The sequence below is a fragment of the Schistocerca serialis genome, chromosome 7 (assembly GCF_023864345.2).
Source record: "Schistocerca serialis cubense isolate TAMUIC-IGC-003099 chromosome 7, iqSchSeri2.2, whole genome shotgun sequence".
NCBI classification, from domain to species: Eukaryota; Metazoa; Arthropoda; class Insecta; order Orthoptera; family Acrididae; genus Schistocerca; species Schistocerca serialis.
The window spans coordinates 528655411-528679092 of record NC_064644.1 but is presented as its reverse complement, the minus strand read 5'-3'; the positions used below and the strand labels follow the sequence as shown (position 1 = coordinate 528679092).

At 41.8% G+C, this 23682-nt stretch overlaps 1 protein-coding gene across 1 annotated transcript in view; it reads left to right on the top strand.

The window, feature by feature from the left end:
* Positions 1–3751, top strand: part of LOC126412674 (cytochrome P450 4C1-like) — a 139030-nt gene extending 135279 nt beyond the window's left edge. Inside the window, exon 7 of the mRNA XM_050082378.1 lies at positions 299–3751. Within this exon, the coding sequence (XP_049938335.1) occupies positions 299–736 (438 nt within the window). The 3' untranslated portion in view covers positions 737–3751. The remainder of the gene's footprint in view (positions 1–298) is intronic.
* Positions 3752–23682: the final 19931 nt, after the last annotated feature.

Genomic DNA, 23682 nt, shown 5'->3' with positions numbered 1-23682 from the left:
AAAATTAAAATTTGGCACCTCCACATACAATGCTTGCATATTTGCATACTTGCATTCAATATTCTGTCTTCCCATCAGGCTACAGACCATTAAATCTATTATTAATGTATCGGCATTTCACATATGCAATCGCTCATCTCGCGCTTACATTAACCTGTGGTCTTGCAATGTTAATCACTTAAACATATTAAGTACACAAATGTATTCTTGACCTTTCATTATTCTACATTAATTATTTTTTTGAGCTGCTATTTTTTTCGATCAGTGTATCTTCAATCTCTTCCGGTGTGACCTACAGGAGACACTGAGACTGTTCCCAACGGTCCCAATACTTCCTCGGATGGCCACAGGAGACCTTTGGCTGTCTGGAGGGTCTGGACGGAAGGTTTTGGTCCCTGAGGGTACCCTGCTTCTTGTGATGCCCTTCCTCACACACCGCCTGCCGCAGTTCTTCCAGGACCCACAGCAGTTCGACCCTTCGCGCTTCTTGGAGGACCGCGTCGGCAAGGAGCATGCATACACCTACCTGCCATTTGGGTTGGGAGCGCGCAGCTGCGTGGGTTCCCAATACAGTCGCCTGCAGCTCAAAGTCTACCTGTCAGACATACTGAAGCGCTTCCGCTTCCTGCCATGTAGCCAACGGGAGGATCTGGATGACAGTGCGCTCGCCTTCAGCCTAAACCCTGTCAAGCCAATCAGAGTCTCATGCATTCCTGTGGATGGCTGCAATACATAGAACCGCCCTTAACATTGGTGATCGTCATATTGGCAAATGTCCTGAGATGGTTTTCATTCCTGGTCCTGAGAATGTCAACACAGTCTCCGTCAGTGACACTGTCAAATGGAGCACAGTCTCCTGCAAGCTTCTGCATGGTTCCAGCACGTTTGGCCACCCTCCTCACGGCTGAAAATTAATATATTCCAGGCCATTATCCTGAGACACTTCACCTTTCTGCTGCACAGCCACTGGGATGATTCGGTGGACAATGTGCTCTCCATCACGCTACAGACCATTTAAGTCTAAACAGCTTAATGGCCTGTAGCTTCATTGATATCTTTCACGCTGTAGTACATCTGTCTACAAATGCTTCTAAACCTCCTAAATGTGCATACATACCTACAACTATCACCATAGTCATCCACCTCCAGAAACTGAACTTATAATAACATTAAAATCAAAATGACACACTCTAAATACATAGTTTTTTTACTGTGCATTCCAGTAACTTTAGTTGTAACTGCTCCCAAGATCCTGTATACTGTGAAGTATGATCGATGACAATTTTATCTGCTTGGCTTTGCAGATGTCTGCTAACTTGCGAACATTTTGATTTTTCTGTTTTTGTAAGTTGAATTTTTGGAGCTAATACTTAGATGGCTGTAGAGATAGTCGCTCGCAGCCTTTAAAAATCTTTTCAGAGATGTAATGTTGTATTATCGCCAATAAAGAGATATTTAATGGAAAGGATTCCACTGATCTGACTAAAAGCCAAGGGCCTCTGCTGGATTGTAGGACATATGACCACACACCACAGTCCTACATCTGGAGGTCTTCCTCAACATTTTTTTGCGCTGCTTCCGCTTTTCCTCCAAATTGCTGCTATGAGAACCTGGAGAACAATGCAGTCTCTATCAGCCACACACCATCCAGATTTTTAGGCCTCCTACGTGCATCTGCAGGGTTTCGGCATATAGAACCATTCGCTGTAATACTGAAGGTCTTTTTGTCAAATATTCCAGAGTGCTTCTGATCTCTCCTGCGTGCCTCTGCACAGGTCCAGCAGCTAAGGACTACCCCTCGCACAGCTGAAGCTGAAGGACTTTCTAGGCAATACACTGAGGTGATTTTTCTTGCTGCTGCACACCTCCTGAGAGAACCTTGAGGACAACGACCTCGCCATCTACACACCATTCAGCTGATCAGTCGCCTGCATGCCTCTGCAGGATCACAGCACTGCTGATGATGAATATCCTCCTGGCCAACATCCTGAGGTCGCTGGGAGTACCTGGAGGACAGTCCATTGTCCACCACCCTACACATCATCAAATCGAACAGGTTTTCTTTTGTGTCTGTTCATAATCTCAGCACATAAGACCACCCTCCAAGCTACTGAAACTGAAGGTGTTCCAGGTGAACATCACGATGGTGTTTCTGCACAGTGTAGGTACTGGACAAACATTGGGGACAATGTGCTCTCCATCAGCCAACACATCATCCAATGGATCAGTGTGTGCTCTGAGCCTCAGCAAGGCCCTAGTATGTAGGATTATTCGCCACACTGCCAGAGATGGAAGTCCTACTGTTCCATATCCTGAGGCTTTCCCAGTTCCTCCCACACAGCTTCTGGGAGGACCTGGAGGAAAAGCTCCCCACAAGCCAACATACCATCCAGCTGATCAGAGTTTCCTTCATGTCTGCATGATATCCTATCACATAGGATCACCTTCCACACAGCTGGAGCTAGTAGTTCTAATATCCTGAGGTTCCCTCGCTTAATTCCACATTCTGGGTGGTTATAATTCAAGTGGAGCTACTCAAGGAGGTCTAGTGTGGGCCATGATTATCGTACAGCAGTGAAACATGGTAGATATGCTAACGCCTTAATGAAGAACCGATTTACGCTGGAGAACACATTAGTTCCGACTGTGGGCGCTAGTTCCTGTACACTGTTTGTTCAGAGGTATGAGGTCCACGCTGTCATTTGACAAGCCATAACGTGAGTGAATAGTATGGCTATAGAGAAGGGATTGTGAACTATTAGTGAAAGTGTTTTATGTGAATGGCAATCATTACAGTACTGCATTGAGAGAGGCTTGATGAATGAAAGGTCTCAGGAGAGGTCCGATGCCATTAAATAGTTTAGATGATAACAATGAAATTCGAAAACATGGATGAGCTTTACGAGGCACCTACAAGAGAAAGGCATCCTGTCCCACTGGAAGATACTGATGAGTTTTCTGTTGCTGTAACTGACCAAGCAGCATGTGCCCCAGGTAGCGCTAGTGTTCGTTGAATGTCACGAGAATTATCTATCCCATGGCCAACAATATGGAAATTTTTGTGGTCTATTTTACACTGGTACCTGTACAACGTACAAACGGTGCAGCAACTAAAACGTCATGATCTGCAGCAATGTTCTGAATTTGCTGTTCACTTTGATGAAATGTAGCCAGGCAATATTCTATGGAGTGGTGAGGCATATTTTACACTACAGGCTACAGTGAATACACAGAAGTGCCGAATTTTGGGAACTGTTAAACGGTGTTGTACATGAAGAGCCATTATATTTGCCATACTGATTTATTGATCCATTTCATCTACAGCTGCACTATGTGCAAGATATATTTGGATTTTTATGTTAATATTAACAGTTTTACATATAATACACCTTTGTACATAATAACACACATTAATATATGAATTAATGATGAATACTTAAATAAATGTTGTTACGCTATATACAGAGAGATAAAATACAAATGTTCTTCTGAATGAGACTGCATTGGTTTAGAATAGAAAAATTTATTTTTGTAGGTATGCATGTACTGTGTAAAAGCAGTGATCAACCAAGTATGACTTCAATTTAGATTTGAAGTGACCAATGTTTTGTATGTGTTCAATGGAATCTGGTAAGGCACTGTATAACTTGATACTAGGATGGATAAGATCGTTTTGAAATAACTTCGTCTTGGCGCTTTGAACATGTACATCCAATTTTTGTCTTGTATCATAGCTGTGTATTGTGTTATTTTGAGCGATGAGTGGTCTTTTTGTATGTACATTTTGCTTTAAATACTTTATATTTTCAAGTATATATATGCAAGGAAGTGGCAGGATCATCCTTTTTTGAAACAATGGTCTATATGATTTGCGATTATCTACCCCTTTCATTATTCTTATAATTTTTTTTTAAATTTTGAATGTTTTGATGACATCTCCAGAATTTCCCCATAACATAATCCCATACCGGAGGTGAGAGTGTACAACTGCATAATATACACACTGAAGGATGTTGCAGCTGGTACAATTTCTTAATGTATATAACACAAAACAAGAAGTACTTAATTTTTTGTTAATTTGCTCAATATGTGCTTTCCATTTCAAGTTGTCTTATAGATGAAGTCCAAGAAACTTCATACAGGCTGTTTTGGCAGTTGTCTGTCCATTAGCTCTCGATTGGATGATATCAGATTTTTTGTTTGTGCTGTGTGTATATCCATAGCTACAGTTTTTCCAGTGTTTATTATTAAGTCATTGTCATCAAAGTAACTTGTTAGCCTGTCAGTGGCTTCTCTTATGTTTTCTACAAGATTTTCTTCTGAGTTTCCTGTATTTAGAACACTTGTATCATCAGCAAATTGAAATTTTTTACTGCTGTCATTGCTTTTGGTTATGTCATTTACATAGAGTAAGAACAGAACAGGACCCACTACTGATCCTTGTGGCACTCCATATTTAACAGTCAGTAGCTTGGAATTATATTTCCTTATGACATTATCCCTTTCCTGATCTATTTCCACATATTGTTCTCTGTTCTTAAGATAAGAGCTGAGCCAGTTGTTAGCTGTTCCCTAATGCCAAGATTTTCTAGCTTGTGCAGCAATTTGTCATGATTTATGGTGTCAAATGCCTTTGAAAATTCCAAAAATATGCCCATGGTAAATTTTTTGTGTCTAATGCTATCAGTGCCTCTAATAGAAAGGAGTTAACTGCTGATTTGGTTGAATGGTTTGCTCTGAATCCATGTTGAGATTCTGACAGAATGCCATTATACTTCTTAAAGCCTGTTAGTCTCTTATTGAAAAGCCTTTCTAATATTTTTGAGAAAACAGATAGAAGTGCCAGTGGTCTGTAGTTGGAAATATCATCTTTGTTTCTTTTCTTGTATAATGGCTTTACTTTTGCTATTTTCAAACATGAAGGAAAAGTTCCTGTAGCAAAAGATAGGTTACATAGGTAAGTTAAGGGCTCAGTGATAAGTCCCCATATTTTTTTATAATGAAATCAGGTATGTCATCTACGCCTGAAGAGTGTTTCACTTTGAAACTACTTATTTAACCTGTACTTCTTCTACATTTGTTGGGAACAGAAACATTGATGTGCTTGAGACTTTTTTCTCTGTTACTGTATGCTGTTGTCTATTAGAGGTCTGTTGTAGTAGTTTCTCTGTTACATTTATAAATTACACTCCTGGAAATGGAAAAAAGAACACATTGACACCGGTGTGTCAGACCCACCATACTTGCTCCGGACACTGCGAGAGGGCTGTACAAGCAATGATCACACGCACGGCACAGCGGACACACCAGGAACCGCGGTGTTGGCCGTCGAATGGCGCTAGCTGCGCAGCATTTGCGCACCGCCGCCGTCAGTGTCAGCCAGTTGGCCGTGGCATACGGAGCTCCATCGCAGTCTTTAACACTGGTAGCATGCCACGACAGCGTGGACGTGAACCGTATGTGCAGTTGACGGACTTTGAGCGAGGGCGTATAGTGGGCATGCGGGAGGCCGTGTGGACGTACCGCCGAATTGCTCAACACGTGGGGCGTGAGGTCTCCACAGTACATCGATGTTGTCGCCAGTGGTCGGCGGAAGGTGCTCGTGCCCGTCGACCTGGGATCGGACCGCAGCGACGCACGGATGCACGCCAAGACCGTAGGATCCTACGCAGTGCCGTAGGGGACCGCACCGCCACTTCCCAGCAAATTAGGGACACTGTTGCTCCTGGGGTATCGGCGAGGACCATTCGCAATCGTCTCCATGAAGCTGGGCTACGGTCCCGCACACCGTTAGGCCGTCTTCCGCTCACGCCCCAACATCGTGCAGCCCGCCTCCAGTGGTGTCGCGATAGGTGTGAATGGAGGGACGAATGGAGACGTGTCGTCTTCAGCGATGAGAGTCGCTTCTGCCTTGGTGCCAATGATGGTCGTATGCGTGTTTGGCGCCGTGCAGGTGAGCGCCACAATCAGGACTGCATACGACCGAGGCACACAGGGCCAACACCCGGCATCATGGTGTGGGGAGCGATCTACTACACTGGCCGTACACCACTGGTGATCGTCGAGGGGACACTGAATAGTGCACGGTACATCCAAACCGTCATCGAACCCATCGTTCTACCATTCCTAGACCGGCAAGGGAACTTGCTGTTCCAACAGGACAATGCATGTCCGCATGTATCCCGTGCCACCCAACGTGCTCTAGAAGGTGTAAGTCAACTACCCTGGCCAGCAAGATCTCCGGATCTGTCCCCCATTGAGCATGTTTGGGACTGGATGAAGCGTCGTCTCACGCGGTCTGCACGTCCAGCACGAACGCTGGTCCAACTGAGGCGCCAGGTGGAAATGGCATGGCAAGCCGTTCCACAGGACTACATCCAGCATCTCTACGATCGTCTCCATGGGAGAATAGCAGCGTGCATTGCTGCGAAAGGAGGATATACACTGTACTAGTGCCGACATTGTGCATGCTCTGATGCCTGTGTCTATGTGCCTGTGGTTCTGTCAGTGTGATCATGTGATGTATCTGACCCCAGGAATGTGTCAATAAAGTTTCCCCTTCCTGGGACAATGAATTCACGGTGTTCTTATTTCAATTTCCAGGAGTGTATGTGTGGTGTCACCGCCAGACACCACACTTGCTAGGTGGTAGCTTAAATCGGCCGCGGTCCATTTAGTACATGTCAGACCCGCGTGTCGCCACTGTGTGATCGCAGACCTAGCGCCACCACAAGGCAGGTCTCGAGAGACGATATAGCACTCACCCCAGTTGTACGAGGAGATTGCTAGCGACCATACGGACGAAGCCTTCCTCTCATTTGCCGAGAGCCAGTTAGAATAGCCTTCTGCTAAGTCCATGGCTACGACCTAGCAAGGCGCCATTAGCCTTACCTACTTTGAGAGTTATAGTATAAATGTCTCAAGAAGAATGCTGTAGTCATCAAATAATAAAGTTAAGTATAAAGCAGCTACGTACTTTTCTTGCTACCATTCAATAGTTATCCTGTTCCAGAAATGACGCCCGTCGGCGTGTGTGTGTACGCGTGCCTGCCTTTCTATCGGCTACCCGTCACTGTGGACTGGCTGCCTTGTCAGTCCACTTCAGTATGTGGGAAATCTTCATCCTCATCTTGAAGTGTGAGTTGGTTTTTCCATTGGTCATAAGAAAATGTCCTGATGGTGAAAAGGGGCAATTCTCCATCTCTTTGGTCATTTTACTTGTGTGGTCGATGTTGAGGTGGTTTCTGTTTTTGCTGCAAGGACTGCTACTGGAGGTGGTGTTGATACGTGCACTAGTTATCCTAATTTGGTCTTGAGGCTTTCTGGGAATAAAAAAAACCTTGTAAATGACATGGTAGCCTGACATTTCTTCTCACTGGAATTGCTGCTCCTGTTGCTGAGGTGGTGCTAGTTGATTGTTGGTGCTGACTGATTCATGTAAAATTAGATGTCCTTGGTGATAATTGTGAGCCTGGATCTTCTGATGTCCTTAGTGAGTTTCCTGTGGGGTACTGCTTCTGCTTTCCAGTGCCCAGTTGTTCTTGTTGTATCTTCAATATCTTCGGGTGTGGAACTTGATTCAGTTGCTTTTTTTGGATTAGATGCTTTTGCCAGTATCATAGCCTGGTTTAGTCAATGGTAGTTTTGTTTCGCTGTGTCTTCTTTGAATGATGAAGATGTAGTACAATTCTTTTTTGCGACTCCTCGGTTATCTTTCATAACTATCGAGTTGGATAAGTCCGTTTTTGCTGCTGATTTTTCTTGTGTTTTCATCGTCATGTTTGCTGAAAGGTCTTCACATTGTATGTATTCACATAGTATTTGCAGATTGGCACCTAATGCTAGCTGTAAATGTCTACATAATTTCTCTTTGCCTTCCATTCGCAAGGGAAATCCATGCTTTGTATAATGGCTTCTACTGAGGAATGTATTAACGTCCATTACCATTACATGCTCATAATTTTTTGCAGTGCTCATTGAGAATTCGTTTGCAGCATAGATTCTGTTGTTCAGTTTTGGTACATCGTATCTGTCCGGAATTGTGCACATGATAACTTTTGTGGGGATTGTCTTATGAAGAGAATCTGATAAGGCACGCCCAAAATCCTGAAATTTCTTTAGGATGTCGTTTGTCCCACCTAGAATGATGACACTGTCATTTTTCGTATATTCTTTCGCCTTCCCGTCTATGTTACAAAGCACGTCCTTTAACTGTGCGTTAAGTTTTAAAGCAGAAGAGATGTAGCGTTTTTGATTTTGAGAACTGATCATAATTTTTGCACAGTGACGACCATGACTGACAGAAAGAATTAATACGTTCTGTCTCTTGTTTTCACTGTGTATCATTTTTTTGTGGCACTGGTCGATCGCTTTTTTTACACTTTTCATTTGTATTAACGCTGTTGGTTTTATCAGGGCACTTCATAACACAAGTATTTTTGCTTCTGATCCATTCATTCTGCTTTCCTTACTCATTGTTTACAGTTTTTGTAGGTTTTGTTTTGATTGGTGCTCTCGATTTCAGATAACTTAACAGTTCAGTATTTTGATTTCGAAGTTTCGTTAGATCATTCTTTAAAGTGTTAATCGCTGCTTGCATACTTATGGTGCACTCTTTTAAATGTTCAATATCTGCTACACATTTTTACATGGTATATTTTCACTTTCAACGGCTGTATTTCCGTGTGGTAGAACACTGTGCACATCACACTCGTGAGCCATTTTATTTGACTTCATACACATACCAGTAGTTCACTATTTCTAGACCGAATTTCCGGACACTTGAGTCATAATATAACGCACAATGCATTTACAATTGCAGTATTCACTGATTTTTACGTATGTCGTACATTTTTCGTTCAATTTACGTTTATATTTGTAGAGCTAACACACTCGCAGTTTGCACTTCCCGCCATTGTGTGAAATATGTCTGTATTCTTCATGAGTTCTTCTCTGAAGAGAACACAGCCAGAGGGCCTGTCAGGTGTACTGTGACATCTGCAAGTTGTCGAAACCTCCTTGAACAGGTGATTTCTGCTTTGGAAGAGCGCAACTGCATGGCAATCATTGTTTTCATGCAAGATGAGGCAACACCTCATGTCCATTGCCCAGTGAAAGATCAACTTAATGCAACCTTCCACGAATGTGTGATACCTAGAGGTTCTCCAGATGCATGGCCTGCAAGATCACGTGCTCTGATTCCATGTGACTTTTGGCTCTGGGGATATCTAAAAGAAGACATTCGGTCTCTACCTGATCTGAAGATCAGTACGCAAAAAACATTCTCCAGATTGCAACGGAACTGTTGCGAGCAACTGCTGATCCCGTCGTTTTATGGATGCAGCATCTCGTCGACATATTATGTTAGTGGCATTTTATAATAAAATCAACATTAAGCATTTCTGACTTGTTTCACATGTTCTGCCCACGTTCCGTTCCAAATCCATTACGTACAGAAACATTTCTATACGTCTCTCTTGCTTTCACTGCGCCAAATTTGCATCTGATGGCCAGAATTGGAACTAATTTTTTTCCCAGCGTAAATCGGTTCCGTATTAGCGCATTAGAGTATCTATCAAGTCTCGTTCCCATACGATATTAACAGCCCACAACTGACTTCTGTCATTAGCTGCACTGTAATTATGACTATGCGGCAGCTGCCAAGAGAACCTGGAGCAAGCACAGTGTGCTCTTATCCAGCTGTGCAGCATCCCCCCCCCTCCCCCCCCTTCCCCCCCTCCCCCCCCCCCCCCCCCGTGTCTCTCCAATGGCCTCCAACAGACCATATGTAGAGCTGGCCACCAAACATCTGCGCATTTCCTAGGCAATTGTTGTGCATCTTCCTCAATGAGAAAGTTGTATGAAGAACCATACCCAATGAACACTCAATGCAAAATGTATAGCTACTCTCAGTTTTCAACTAGTGTCACACATTGAGTGCATAGCAAAGTTGCAATGCTTTGTCGTGCATTTAGTCCAGTCAAATTGCAGAAATACCTTGCAAAAGGTGGGGTAGAAGAGTTTATTTTTTCAGCTCGTTCATATGTTTGGAAATATTAGAAAACCGAGTTTTGCCAACAAAATTTCGCTTGGGAAAACTTTCTGCAGTCAAAAAACTTGGAAAATTTCGGCCTTTTTCCGTTTTTTCAAAATATCTGTTTCATTTGCTCCTATCGCTTTAACGTCTGTTTTCTTTTTTAAAGAGCACAAAATTCTCTACAAATTTGATTCTTGCCATTTTTTCTACTCCCAATATCTAAGGCGCTACAGCGCCTCAAAAAATACCAATTTTTCAAATTTTGAGCATAGTGGCAAGATATCTTATTTTTTAACACTATTTTTTCAGTTTCTGTTTGTGTAGTGTAAATACATTATACATCATGTTATATGTTGGAATTTACCACCTCACTTTCAAGTATTCAATTTCTCTGGATGCAACATGAGGATTGCTGGGCACCCAACCATTGTGATTCTTACATCACTACCTGAAGTTCACTATGGGCCACCTCAGCCCTGGTATTTGTAAGACTATAAATGTAAAAATACATCATTAAGAAACACAGACACACACACACACACACACACACACACATATATATATATATATATATATATATATATATATATATATATATATATATATATATACACTCCTGGAAATGGAAAAAAGAACACATTGACACCGGTGTGTCAGACCCACCATACTTGCTCCGGACACTGCGAGAGGGCTGTACAAGCAATGATCACACGCACGGCACAGCGGACACACCAGGAACCGCGGTGTTGGCCGTCGAATGGTGCTAGCTGTGCAGCATTTGTGCACCGCCACCGTCAGTGTCAGCCAGTTTGCCGTGGCATACGGAGCTCCATCACAGTCTTTAACACTGGTAGCATGCCGCGACAGCGTGGACGTGAACCGTATGTGCAGTTGACGGACTTTGAGCGAGGGTGTATAGTGGGCATGCGGGAGGCCGGGTGGACGTACCGCCGAATTGCTCAACAGGTGGGGCGTGAGGTCTCCACAGTACATCGATGTTGTCGCCAGTGGTCGGCGGAAGGTGCACGTGCCCGTCAACCTGGGACCGGACCGCAGCGACGCACGGATGCACGCCAAGACCGTAGGATCCTACGCAGTGCCGTAGGGGACCGCACCGCCACTTCCCAGCAAATCAGGGACACTGTTGCTCCTGGGGTATCGGCGAGGACCATTCGCAACCGTCTCCATGAAGCTGGGCTACGGTCCCGCACACCGTTAGGCCGTCTTCCGCTCACGCCCCAACATCGTGCAGCCCGCCTCCAGTGGTGTCGCGACAGGCGTGAATGGAGGGACTAATGCAGACGTGTCGTCTTCAGCGATGAGAGTCGCTTCTGCCTTGGTGCCAATGATGGTCGTATGCGTGTTTGGCGCCGTGCAGGTGAGCGCCACAATCAGGACTGCATACGACCGAGGCACACAGGGCCAACACCCGGCATCATGGTGTGGGGAGCGATCTCCCACACTGGCCGTACACCACTGGTGATCGTCGAGGGGACACTGAATAGTGCACGGTACATCCAAACCGTCATCGAACCCATCGTTCTACCATTCCTAGACCGGCAAGGGAACTTGCTGTTCCAACAGGACAATGCACGTCCGCATGTATCCCGTGCCACTCAACGTGCTCTAGAAGGTGTAAGTCAACTACCCTGGCCAGCAAGATCTCCGGATCTGTCCCCCATTGAGCATGTTTGGGACTGGATGAAGCGTCGTCTCACGCCGTCTGCACGTCCAGCACGAACGCTGGTCCAACTGAGGCGCCAGGTGGAAATGGTATGGTAAGCCGTTCCACAGGACTACATCCAGCATCTCTACAATCGTCTCCATGGGAGAATAGCAGCCTGCATTGCTGCGAAAGGTGGATATACACTGTACTAGTGCCGACATTGTGCATGCTCTGTTGCCTGTGTCTATGTGCCTGTGGTTCTGTCAGTGTGATCATGTGATGTATCTGACCCCAGGAATGTGTCAATAAAGTTTCCCCTTCCTGGGACAATGAATTCATGGTGTTCTTATTTCAATTTCCAGGAGTGTATATATATATATATATATATATATATATATACGCACACAAAATAAATTGTCTCACGAAACTGAACTACTATTAGCTGCAATAGGCAACCTAATTAGGTAGGTAATTATTCTTGTGTATAAAAGCCACACAGTTGACATTAAAAATAAGTAGCTGTATTACAATTAAAATGCTTTGTCAGTTACTAAAAAATATTGACAGTTCTGGGAGTGTAATACTTGTAATATCGCACATTAGCGCACTTGAGACAGATATGAGCATCACTTCCAACGTTTTGATGGGCCAGGTTCCTCAGTTTCACTAGAAATACCTTGAGTTACGGATTCAGGGTCTGTACATAGAATTGATTCCAGATTGACCTCTTCTTTAAACAGCGAGTCAGCCTCAGCAAGTTCGTTGATTTCGTCAACGGTTTCCTCAACATCTTCCATAACATCTTCTTCACTGTCTTCATATAAAAATTTTGGCACGTTTTCACAGTTGACCCCAACGCATTTCTTGCAAATTGAAGAACAGTTCAATCCCGCTTTTCTGCAGGAGCACGCTCCGCCACAGTTCAGCTTGCATGAGCATGAAACAATGTGAAGAAGTGCTTCAGGTGCTGGATCTTGGCTCATTATAACGGGTATTGGACCGTGGTCACTGTGATTCCAGCCCCATTTCTTAGGAGGTTCCCAGTTTCCCATCCAACTTTGGACTTGTTGGTAAGTCCGCAACGAATGATGTTGTGCAGCATCTAGTGTAGGTGGCAACCGTGCAAGATTCAGTTTGCTTTTTGTGGCAGACTTGGTGAATAGCTGGTACCGCAAATGGTCTAGTGTGTGGGAACTGCTAACACCTCCACTATACAATGCGATAGTAACCTGTTCTGTTGTTGTTATTATTTCTTCACGGGTAGAATGTGGTTTATTGAACGTGCAAAGCGCTGAGGTTAGGTGTTCATTTTTCGCAACAATATTGCAGCACTTAATTTTTCCTTGACCAAAAAAAGCGGATGTTGTATCACATCCGCTAAAGGCGTGAGTGAACAGAATATATTCACTGTCAAACTTGTAAGATGCAGTGGAAAACCACTTGTCTTCTGCATTTCCTCTTCCTGGCTTTAAGAAAAATAAGTTTTCAATGCCTTACCCAAAACCGGTCATGAGCACAAGCAGGTCAACATCTTCTCCTACAATGACAACACTTCCAAAATCTTTGGTTCTTGAAATGACAGATGTTACAATCATAACGTCAGCATCTTCTTGTGCCTGGTGCACTTTAACGCTACACTCCAGAAATTCCTTTTTAAGAAGTGTGATCAAACGCATCTTGTTTCGTTCGTTGTACAAGAACTTGTCATGAGGGACTTAGTTCACCATCTCTGATTCAACCACAACGTCAACCGAAGAATGTTTTTTGGACCTACGTTCCTCTCAGCACTCTTTGTGCTACATTTGTCTCCCTCACATGGATACCCATCAAATACAATAGCAAATTGAGATCCAAATTGACGTTGCAGGTAAGAAACATAGCTTTGGGCTATTGACTTGAAGCAAACATTTCGAGTCCAAGTCACTTTGTGGATAAGGTACTCTCCATCAAAATTTCGTTTGGCATATGGCAGTCTTAACGGCTTGGTTAAAAAGTCATCAGAATTCCCTTTTGCAAATAAGAAGCATTTCTCTTTGAACTTGAACTGACCTTTTTCCTGCGACCGACGTAGCACGCCGGTTGGTTCCTGAGGATGTCGAAGGCTAGCTGCTATCAATCTCTCATTAATGTACTTCTTGTAGCATGCTTCATGCACCATCACTTCACTGAGCGTTTTCAAAAATCGGGTGTGAGCAGACTCCCTGTGTTTAGCACTACAATCGATAAGTGTGCTCAGTCCTTTCTTTTTCACATTGCATCCACCACTCACCACAGTTTTTTCGCAAATGAAACACAAATTTATGTCAGACATACTCATTTTCAGCTCCACAACATATACTGAATGGAAGCGACTCCAAACTGCAGGACCCTTACTGTTGTGTGCTAATAGCTGTCAGCGCGCTCTGAACAATCACTAGAGATAATTGCCTTCCGCTCGCCAAAGAATAAATACGCTTTTGTCCGCTAAAGAACAATTCCTACGTACTTTTTCTTATGACTGATCATTAACGCCAATCAACTGGAGAAAATGTACGGCTCTGCATGCAATCGTATTACATATTGTAACACAAATAAACTTCACGCAATCCGACGTGAATGTGTTCGTAGTTACTGAATATGATGCTGTTTGTCCTGGCCCTGCAGCAGAGTGAGATGGTAAATTCCAACATATAACATGATGTATAATGTATTTATATACACAAACAGAAACTGAAAAAATAGTGTTCAAAAATAAGGTATCTTGCCACTATGCTCAAAATTTGAAAAATTGGTATTTCTTGACACGCTGTAGCGCCTTAGATATTGGGAGTAGAAAAAAATGGTAAAAATCAGATTTGTAGAGAATTTTGTGCTCTTTAAAAAAGAAAATAGACGTCAAAGCGATAGGAGCAAATGAAACTGAGATATTTTGAAAAAACTGAAAAAAGTCCGAAATTTTCGAAGTTTTTTGACTGCAGAAAGTTTTCCCAAGAGAAATTTTGTTGGCAAAACTTGGTTTTCTAACCTTTCCAACAATATGAACGAGTTAAAAAAATAAAATCTTCTACCCCACCTTTTGCAAGGTACAGGCTTTTTTTCTGACAGTTTCACTGGACTATTTGCAGCACTGCCAATCGCTGCCCTACTCACGCTGTTCAGTGTTCAGCCCCCACCAGACATATCATCTCTTGCTGTCCACTGTCCAGTTTCTGCTGCTAAATGGAAAGTGGACAGGAATGACATTTAAGGTATTAAGACTGTATGTCATTCGAGCTAATTGCCACACTAAAAGGTATAGCTAGTTAGTTACTTTCATTTTCCATCGATCATTTGGAATGAGACATTTTACAAGCGCGTCGTAAATTAATTTGTGAATATGGTCGCATGCTGAACATTTATATACTGATTCACAGATGAGAGTCAGTGACTTCTAACTGCAGTTCCTTTACTCATTACAATAATAGAAATTCTTGTATAGAATAGGAGGAACTGTTAAAGAGAAACTTCTTCAGTCTGTTTTCAAATTTTACTTTCTTGTCTGTCAGACGTTTTATGTCCCTACGTAAGTTATCAAAGTTTTAGTTGCAGCACTGTGCACCCCTTATTCTGCCAAGGACGATGTTAATATGGAGCAATTAATGTCATTTTCCCTTTTGGCATTGTTATTGTGTACGTCTTTATTCCTCTTAAACTGCAGTGTATTGCTTACAACAAACTTCATGAGGGAATAAACATACTGTGAAGCAGTAGTCAGAATGCCCAACTCCTTAAAAAGATATCAACAAGATGGTCGTGGGTGAACACATGTTATTCTTACAGCACGTTTTTGAGTAATGAAGACTTTCTTTCTTAAAGATGAGGTACTCTAGAACATTATTCTACATGACATTATTGAATCAAAATCTGCAAAATATTTCAGCTTACTGATTTGTCTCTCTCAAAGATTTGCAACGATTCTAAGTGCAAATGTGGCCAAACTGAGTTGTTTTAGGAGTTCCAAAATGTGGTTTTTCCAGTTCAAATTCTCATCAACATGATGAATTAAGAATTTTTTTCCACCCTATTAATTATTTCCTTATCATGTGTTACACTTGTTATAAGTGTAGTACCCCTAGACGTGCATAAATGAATATGTTGTGACTTTTTAAAATTGATGGTGAGACCATTCGCAGAAAACCAGTCAGTTATACTTTTAATAACATTGTTTACCATTTGTTCAGTTTCTGTATGTATGCTTGTAATGATTACAATACCAATGTCATCCATAAAAAGAACTAACTCTGCTTTTTGTGTATTAGACGATAGAGCGCTTACATAAGTGAGGAACAATAGTAGATGTCGGATTTTGGTGAACACCATGCATGATTTTTCCCCAGTCAGACTAATGTCCCCAGACGACATTGATTGAGTTACTAACAAGGGAACCTCCCCATCGCACCCCCCTCAGATTTAGTTATAAGTTGGCACAGTGGGTAGGCCTTGATAAACTGAACACAGATCAATCGAGAAAACAGGAAGAAGTTGTGTGGAACTATGAAAAAAAAAAAAGCAAAATATACAAACTGAGTAGTCCATAAGATGATATGCAACATCAAGGATAATCTGAGCTCAGGAGCGCCGTGGTCCCATGGTTAGCGTGAGCAGCTGCGGAACGAAAGGTCCTTGGTTCAAGTCTTCCCTCGAATGAAAAGTTTTAATTTTTTATTTTCAGACAATTATTATCTGTCCGTCCGTCCGTCCGATGCGATCACTTTTTTGGGAGTGATTATCACATCGACAAGAAAACCTAAGTCGGACAAGGTAGAAGAATATTTTTACCCATTTGCCAAGTGTACAAGTTAGGTGGGTCGACAACATATTCCTGTCATGTGACGCACATGCCGTCACCAGTGTGGTATAGAATATATCAGACGCGTTTTCCTGTGGAGGAATCGGTTGACCTATGACCTTGCGATCAAATGTTTTTGGTTCCCATTGGAGAGCCACGTCATTTCGTCTACTAATCGCACGGTTTACCGGTGCGGTCGCAAACCACAGACACTAAACTTATTACAGTGAACAGAGACGTTAATTAACGAACGGACAGATCATAACTTTGCGAAAATAAAGAAATTAAAACTTTCATTGGAGAGAAGATTTGAACCACGGACCTCTCGCTCCGCAGCTGCTCACGCTAACCACGGTGCCACTGCGCTCCTGGAGTGACGTTAGCCTTGATGTTGCCTATGTTACGCATGGACTACTCAGTTTGTATATTTTGTTTATTTTTTCATAGTTCCACACAACTTCTTCCTGTTTTCTCGATTGATCTGTGTTCAGTTTATCAAGGCCTATCGAGAGTGCCAACTTATATCTAAATCTGAGGGGGGTGCGATGGGGAGGTTCCCTTGTAAGTACAACTCTTTCATTTAATTTGGTCAGAATTAACATTATCTATTGTTTGCCTATACAATCAATCCCTCAGAACTTCAATCTGTTTAGGATAATACTGTGAGTCACACAGTCAAACACCGTAGACAGGCCGCAGAAAATAACATCCGACGCTGTTTCACTATTAGAGGCTTGTACTACTAATTGCTTATACTGAATTACCCATTTACTATTCTCATATACTTTCTATATCTCTCCGTCCTCTGTCTGCGACGTTGGCGTGTATATATGAACTACTGTTGTCTGTGTTGGTTGCTGTTCTCATGAGAATCAACAGTAGACCACCGCCGACAACGACAGATGCTGACGTCGTAAGCACAGGATAAAGATAAAGCGAAAGTATATGAGAATACTGAATGGCTAATTGAGTTGGTAAAGGGAGATAAAAATCTAGTAATCATGGGGGATTGGAATTCAGTTGTAAAGGAGGGTGTAGAAGAAAAGAGTATGGGAGAAAGAATCATTGAATAAAGAAGTGGGATATGGACATACTAGGAATGAAAAATACGCCTGAAGTTCCCTGAGGCTCTAGACACTGTGATACTGATAAGCTCAGTAAGCAGTTCAGTTGAAGAGGAATGAATATCTCTAGAAAGGGTGATCACAGAAGTTGGAAAGAAAACCGTAGGTACAAAGCAGGTAACTGTGAAGAAACCATGGGTAGCAGGAGAAATAATTCAGTTGATCGATGAAAGAAGAAAATACAAAAATGTTCAAGGAAATGAACGTGTACTAAAATACAAGTCACTAAGGAGTGAAATAAACAGGAACTGCTGGGAAGCTAAGGCGAAATGCCTACTTGAGAAATGTTAATAAATCGAAAAAGAAATGATTGTTGGAAGGACTGACTCAGCATATAGAAAAGTCAAAACAACCTTCGCCTTCGGTAAAATTAAAAGGAATGGTAGTAATATTGCTAGTGCAATGGGAAATCTACTGTTAAATGCAAAGGAGAGAGTGGATACATGGAAAGACTACTCTGAAGGCCTCTACGAGGGTGAAGACTTATCAATCAGCTTAAACAGCTCATGCATCGAATTTGGTGACACGAATAATATGCAGAGGAATACATAAGAAAACGGAGGATCAGTTAGACGACGATCAGTTTGGCTTTAGGGATGACGATCAGTTTGGGTTTATGGAAGGTAAAGGCATCAGAGAAGCAGTTCTGATTCAGCGGTTGATAATGAGAGCAAGCCTGAATAAAAAACAGGTTACGCCCATAGTATTTGTCGATATGGAGAAAGCATTCTACAGTTTAAGATAGTGCAAGATATTCGAAATTCTGAGAAAAATAGGGGTAAGTTATAAGGAAAGACAGGTATTATACAATATGTACAACAAACAAGAGAGAACAGTAGGAACGGAAGAACAAGAACTAAGTGTTCGGATTAAAAAGGGTGTAAGGCAGGGACGTAGTCTTTTGCCCCTACTGTTAAATCTGTACATCGTAGAAGCAATGACAGAAATGAAAGTAAGATTCAAGAGTGGGATTAAAATTCAAGGTGGAAGGATATCAATGATAAAATTCGCTGATGACTTTCCTATCGTCAGTGACAGTGAACGAGATATTATGGATCTGTTGAATGGAATGAACACTGCAATGAGTGAGTCGAAGAAAGACGAAAGTAATGAGACGCAGCAGAAATGAAAATAGCGAGAAGCTTAACATCAGAATTGGAGATCACGAAGTAGACGAAGTTTGGGAATTTTGCGACCTAGTCAGCAAAATAACCCATGGAGCACGGAGTAAGGATGACATAAAAAGCAGACTAGCACTGGCAAAAAGGCATTCCGGGTCAAAAGAAGTATTCTAGCATCTAACATACGTCTTAATTTGAGGGAGCAATTTCCGAGAATGTACGTTTGGAGCACATCATTGTACGGTCATGAGACATGGACAGTGAGAAAACCGGAACAGAAAAGAATCAGAGCATTTGAGATGTGGTGCTACAAAAGAATGTTGAAATTTAGGTGAACTGATACGATAAAGAATGAGAGGGTTCTCCGTAAATTTGCGATGAAAGGATAGTCGAAAAAAATGACAAGATGAAAGGACAGGATGATAGGACATCTTTTAAGACCTCACGGAATAACTTCCATGGTGCTAGAGGGCACTATAGAGGGTAAAAACTGTAGAGGAGGACAGTTATTGGCAAATAACTCAGGATATAGGTTGCACTTGCTACTCTGAGGTGAAAAGGTTGGCACAGCAGAAGAATTCGCAGCGGTCTGTATCAAATCTGACAGAAGACTAAAAAAGAAAGGGGGGGGGGGGGGGAAACATTTGGTTAGTGAACATATAAATTGAATTCTCCATAGAACAACTCTTTTGGAATCCAGACTATGGTTTGCTGAGGATATTATTGTCGCTCAGGTGAGATGCTATTCTAGAATACATAACCTTTTCAAATATTTTGCAAATTGGTGTCAGCAGTGAAAACTGGTCGGTAGTTACTGACGTCTCTCCTGTCACGTAACTTCTGCAGGGGTTTAACAACAGCATGTTTCAGTCCCTCTGCAGAAATTTTGTTAGTCACGCATTTCAGACAAGACCAGACTTCTTATAAGGTAACAAATCTTTAAAACTCTATTGAAAACACCATCAAATCCGGATAAGCTTTTATTTTAGATAGAACATATAACTTTCTTAATTGCAGAAGGAGAAGTTCGTAATACATTCATACTATTGACTTTTATGAGAGTTGCTTTTTCAACACACAGAGGTGATTTTTTCTTGAACTGTTTGTCCCTATACTTTCTACTACATTTAGGAAATGATTATTAAATATATTTACAGCCGGCCGAAGTGGCCGAGCGGTTCTATTCGCTGCAGTCTGGAACCGCGAGACCGCTACGGTCGCAGGTTCGAATCCTGCCTCGGGCATGGATGTGTGTGATGTCCTTAGGTTCGTTAGGTTTAACGAGTTCTAAATTCTAGGGGACTAATGACCTCAGCAGTTGAGTCCCATAGTGCTCAGAGCCATTTTGAACCATATATTTACAACCTGTGACTCGTCATTTATAAATCTGTTCTGTGGCTATAGAAACCATAAACTAAGAGGTGACATTTGAAAGATAACAACTAACGCCTAAATCACAGTTAGTTCTGCTCCTCCAGGGAGACACGTTTACTTACATTTGCATGAAACTGGGAAACAAGAGAATCAAAAAAACAGATTAGTAACAGGAAGATGCTGGTACAATTTTCAACATTCTCATGCAAACAAATATCTGCACTTACAAGACAAGAAATGAGGAAATTCTGTGCGGAATCGATGAGGCGAGGAGTACGGCAAAAACATTACCTTTCAAATGGGACAGGATGATAGAACATGTATTCAGACATCAGGGAATGTAATCGGTAAAAATTGTAACTGGACAGAAAGAATGAAATATTGATAACAAGTAAATGAGATAGGTGCATTTCTGAGATGATGATATAGGCACAGGAAAGGAACTCATGGTGAGCCACATCATACTGGTCACAGTTTTCAATAAGTGCCCCTCCCTTCCCTCCAGATAAGAAAATAAGACTAATGGTGCTGAGCTGCATACAAAAGTAGATTGTAATTGCTGAATTACTCGGCATCCACAGCAATTTCACTATCATGTCGATGATCACTACAAGAGTTTATATGAATACTTTTAGGTATAGAAATGAGAACAATACTATTATTTATGAACTTAAAGATAATTTTTCAGTTTGTTCCTACACAAGCAAAATACCAGTAATTGAAGCCCCCCATATTAAAACAATATTTGCATACATAATTTGTTATAACATCTGAATCGTAACCTTAAACGGAAATTTATTTTAATGTATCACCGATTATCAGCTTATCATCTTTTACTGTTTAAGTTTATTTCTGAATAACATTTAGGGGCTTCTGATTGAGACTTGCAAGTTGTTAGCTGAATGACTGATTGGTAGTAAGGATATCAAGCGCCATTAGTATAAGCTGCCTAGCTTTACAAATGATGTGATACTTCTACCAGGCCTAAAAAAATTCGCTTGCACTCATTAGTCACGTACAGAGATTAAACAAACAAAAATGGCTGAAAACAAACTTTAGAAGTATAATAATTGAGCTAAAATGCTGTGGTGGGTTTCTTTGGCTGGTCTCCACAGTGGACGCCGAAGTTACACACTGATTATATTGCTGTCACGTGAGTGGCTCTGATGACTGATGAGTGCCAAATCACTGAAGCTTAACAAGCACAGTACAATTTTACTGAGCTCAGACAAGATTATATGAACGTAAAATGGCTAAATTAAACCATACACTTTAGAAAGGAAGAAATGCGCTACTAGCCATGTCTCCAGAATATCATTCCCTTCAAGAGTGTTACTTCCTCAGGTCTATTGGAGAAACTGTGTAAAGTTCGTAAGGCACCAGAAGGAATACTGGCGGAAGTAAAGCTGTGATGATTGCTTCTCAGTAGTGCTTGAATAGCTCAGTCGTTAGAGCATTTGACCACAAAAGACAGAGGTCCCCGTTCCTAGACCCAGTCTGGTTCAAAATGGCTCTGAGCACAAGGGACTTAACAACTGAGGTCATCAGTAACCAAGAACTTAGAACTACTTAAGCCTAACTAACCTAAGGACATCACATACATTCATGCCCGAGGCAGGATTCGAACCTGCGACCGCAGCGGTCGCACGGTTCCAGACTGTAGCGCCTAGAACCGCTCGGACGCTCCGGCCCCAATCTGGTACCCAGTTTTAATTTTGAGCCATGACTGCGTTATAATCGACATTCACTCGTTAAATCTTGCTGCTCTTGATATTCTAGCGACGGTATCACAAGTATCCTGAGACAGGGAACATGTCTGCTGGCCAAACAAACTCATTCCCTCCAGGTCTCAGCCACTGACGACTGTTTGGCATAGTAACTTGGGTTGATCGACGAGCACTGAGATCCGATTCTTTGTGTTCTCGATGGCTGTGGAAAGCGTGCCTGCCAAATGTATAAAATTACTGCTTCCCTCTGCCCTCATGATCGTGGATTTCTTTCACCAGAGACGGCACACTTCCTGCTCCTACTTCCTTTGGTTTGTGTATGCTGAGTTACCAGTATTTACTATTCTATGCACCCAAATTCTGCCAATATCGTAAAACAATAAGTTTGGCTGCTGTCAAGGAATTGTCTACTGATGTGTTCCTTGGCTGCGATTTTATAAAGAAGACATGGTGCGTTTTAAATATAATGGGTAATAGCTTTTTTAAATTCTAGCACAACAAAAACTATGAATTGTACAAAAATAATTATATTCAGGGTGTATGTAACGTTCAACTCTTAGCTATTCCTTTCAATCTGAACGAACTGAAAGACTAGGAGTCACAAATAAAGTTGAGTATCAAATTCAGCTTACTGATCAAATCCGTCTCCATTAAGTTTCCATTTTACTCATAAAACGAAAGAACTACATAATTTCATGGAACAACATTTTTAACGGGATGATAAGGCACTCAGTTTCACTGTTTGTCTCTCCTAGTTTTCTTCTGGCAAAACCTAAAGGCGCGGCTTATTGGCTGGTGGTGGATTACAAGGTCTTCATCCAAAAGTTGGTGTGGAATTTGTTTCCTAAGCTAACATCCATAAATGTTTCACTTGGTTTGCTACAGCATCGTAGTTTTCAATTCTTGATCGTAATAAAGCCCATCATCAGATGCCACTGACAAGAATCTATGCCTCTTACCGCATTTTGTACGGATTGTTATTTCTGCGAATACATCCGTGTCCCGTTCTATGGGACCGGCTGTGTTGTCACGTTTATTAGATTAAGTTTTAGGTGAGCTTAACTTTAAATGCGATGGCCCTTATCTAGGCGACGTTGTTGTGTACAGTAGAATATTTTCTGAAGATCTTATCATCACATGCAACAGGACGCGTAGTGATAACAGTAACAACATCTCAGCATGAAAGCACTCGTCACGAACTTATTAAACAGGTAGACGATGAATCTCCAGCCACTCACTTCGTAGTCAGCCAAAGTCTCGATTTTATTAATATTTGCAACCTTTTCTGTTGAAGTGAGACTATTACAAACTCATTGCGGCACCTTGTGTACCGTATGATGCGAATTTTAAAAAGCACCCTTGAGAACATAGAATCCAGTAGTGGTGAAATTGGCAGTGTTGTCACTTAATCAAAGTCTGTATTATAGAAATAATTAGCATGCACTGCTAAACAGTCTCACTATTTTAAATGCAGCGATGGATTTAACAATTCTTGTAATACTTGGTATTTTTATTTATTTGACATCTCCTTTGTATTTTTGAAAAAATTACCTGTAAATTGTTTATTTCTTGACGATAACGTAGGTTCACAACAAGCTTGTGTCGGCCTCTGTATCATTTTCAAGTGTTCCTGTTGACATTACTTTTACATATCATTTTATTCCACGTCCGTGTCACACCACTATGAAATATTTATCTAATAGTATACTTATACTTAGATGGAGTGACGTCTACAAGTCATTCTAGATCGTAATTTGTTTTACACTGATGAGCCAAAACATTACGACCACCTGCTTAATACTTTATATATCCGTCTTTGGAAAGAAA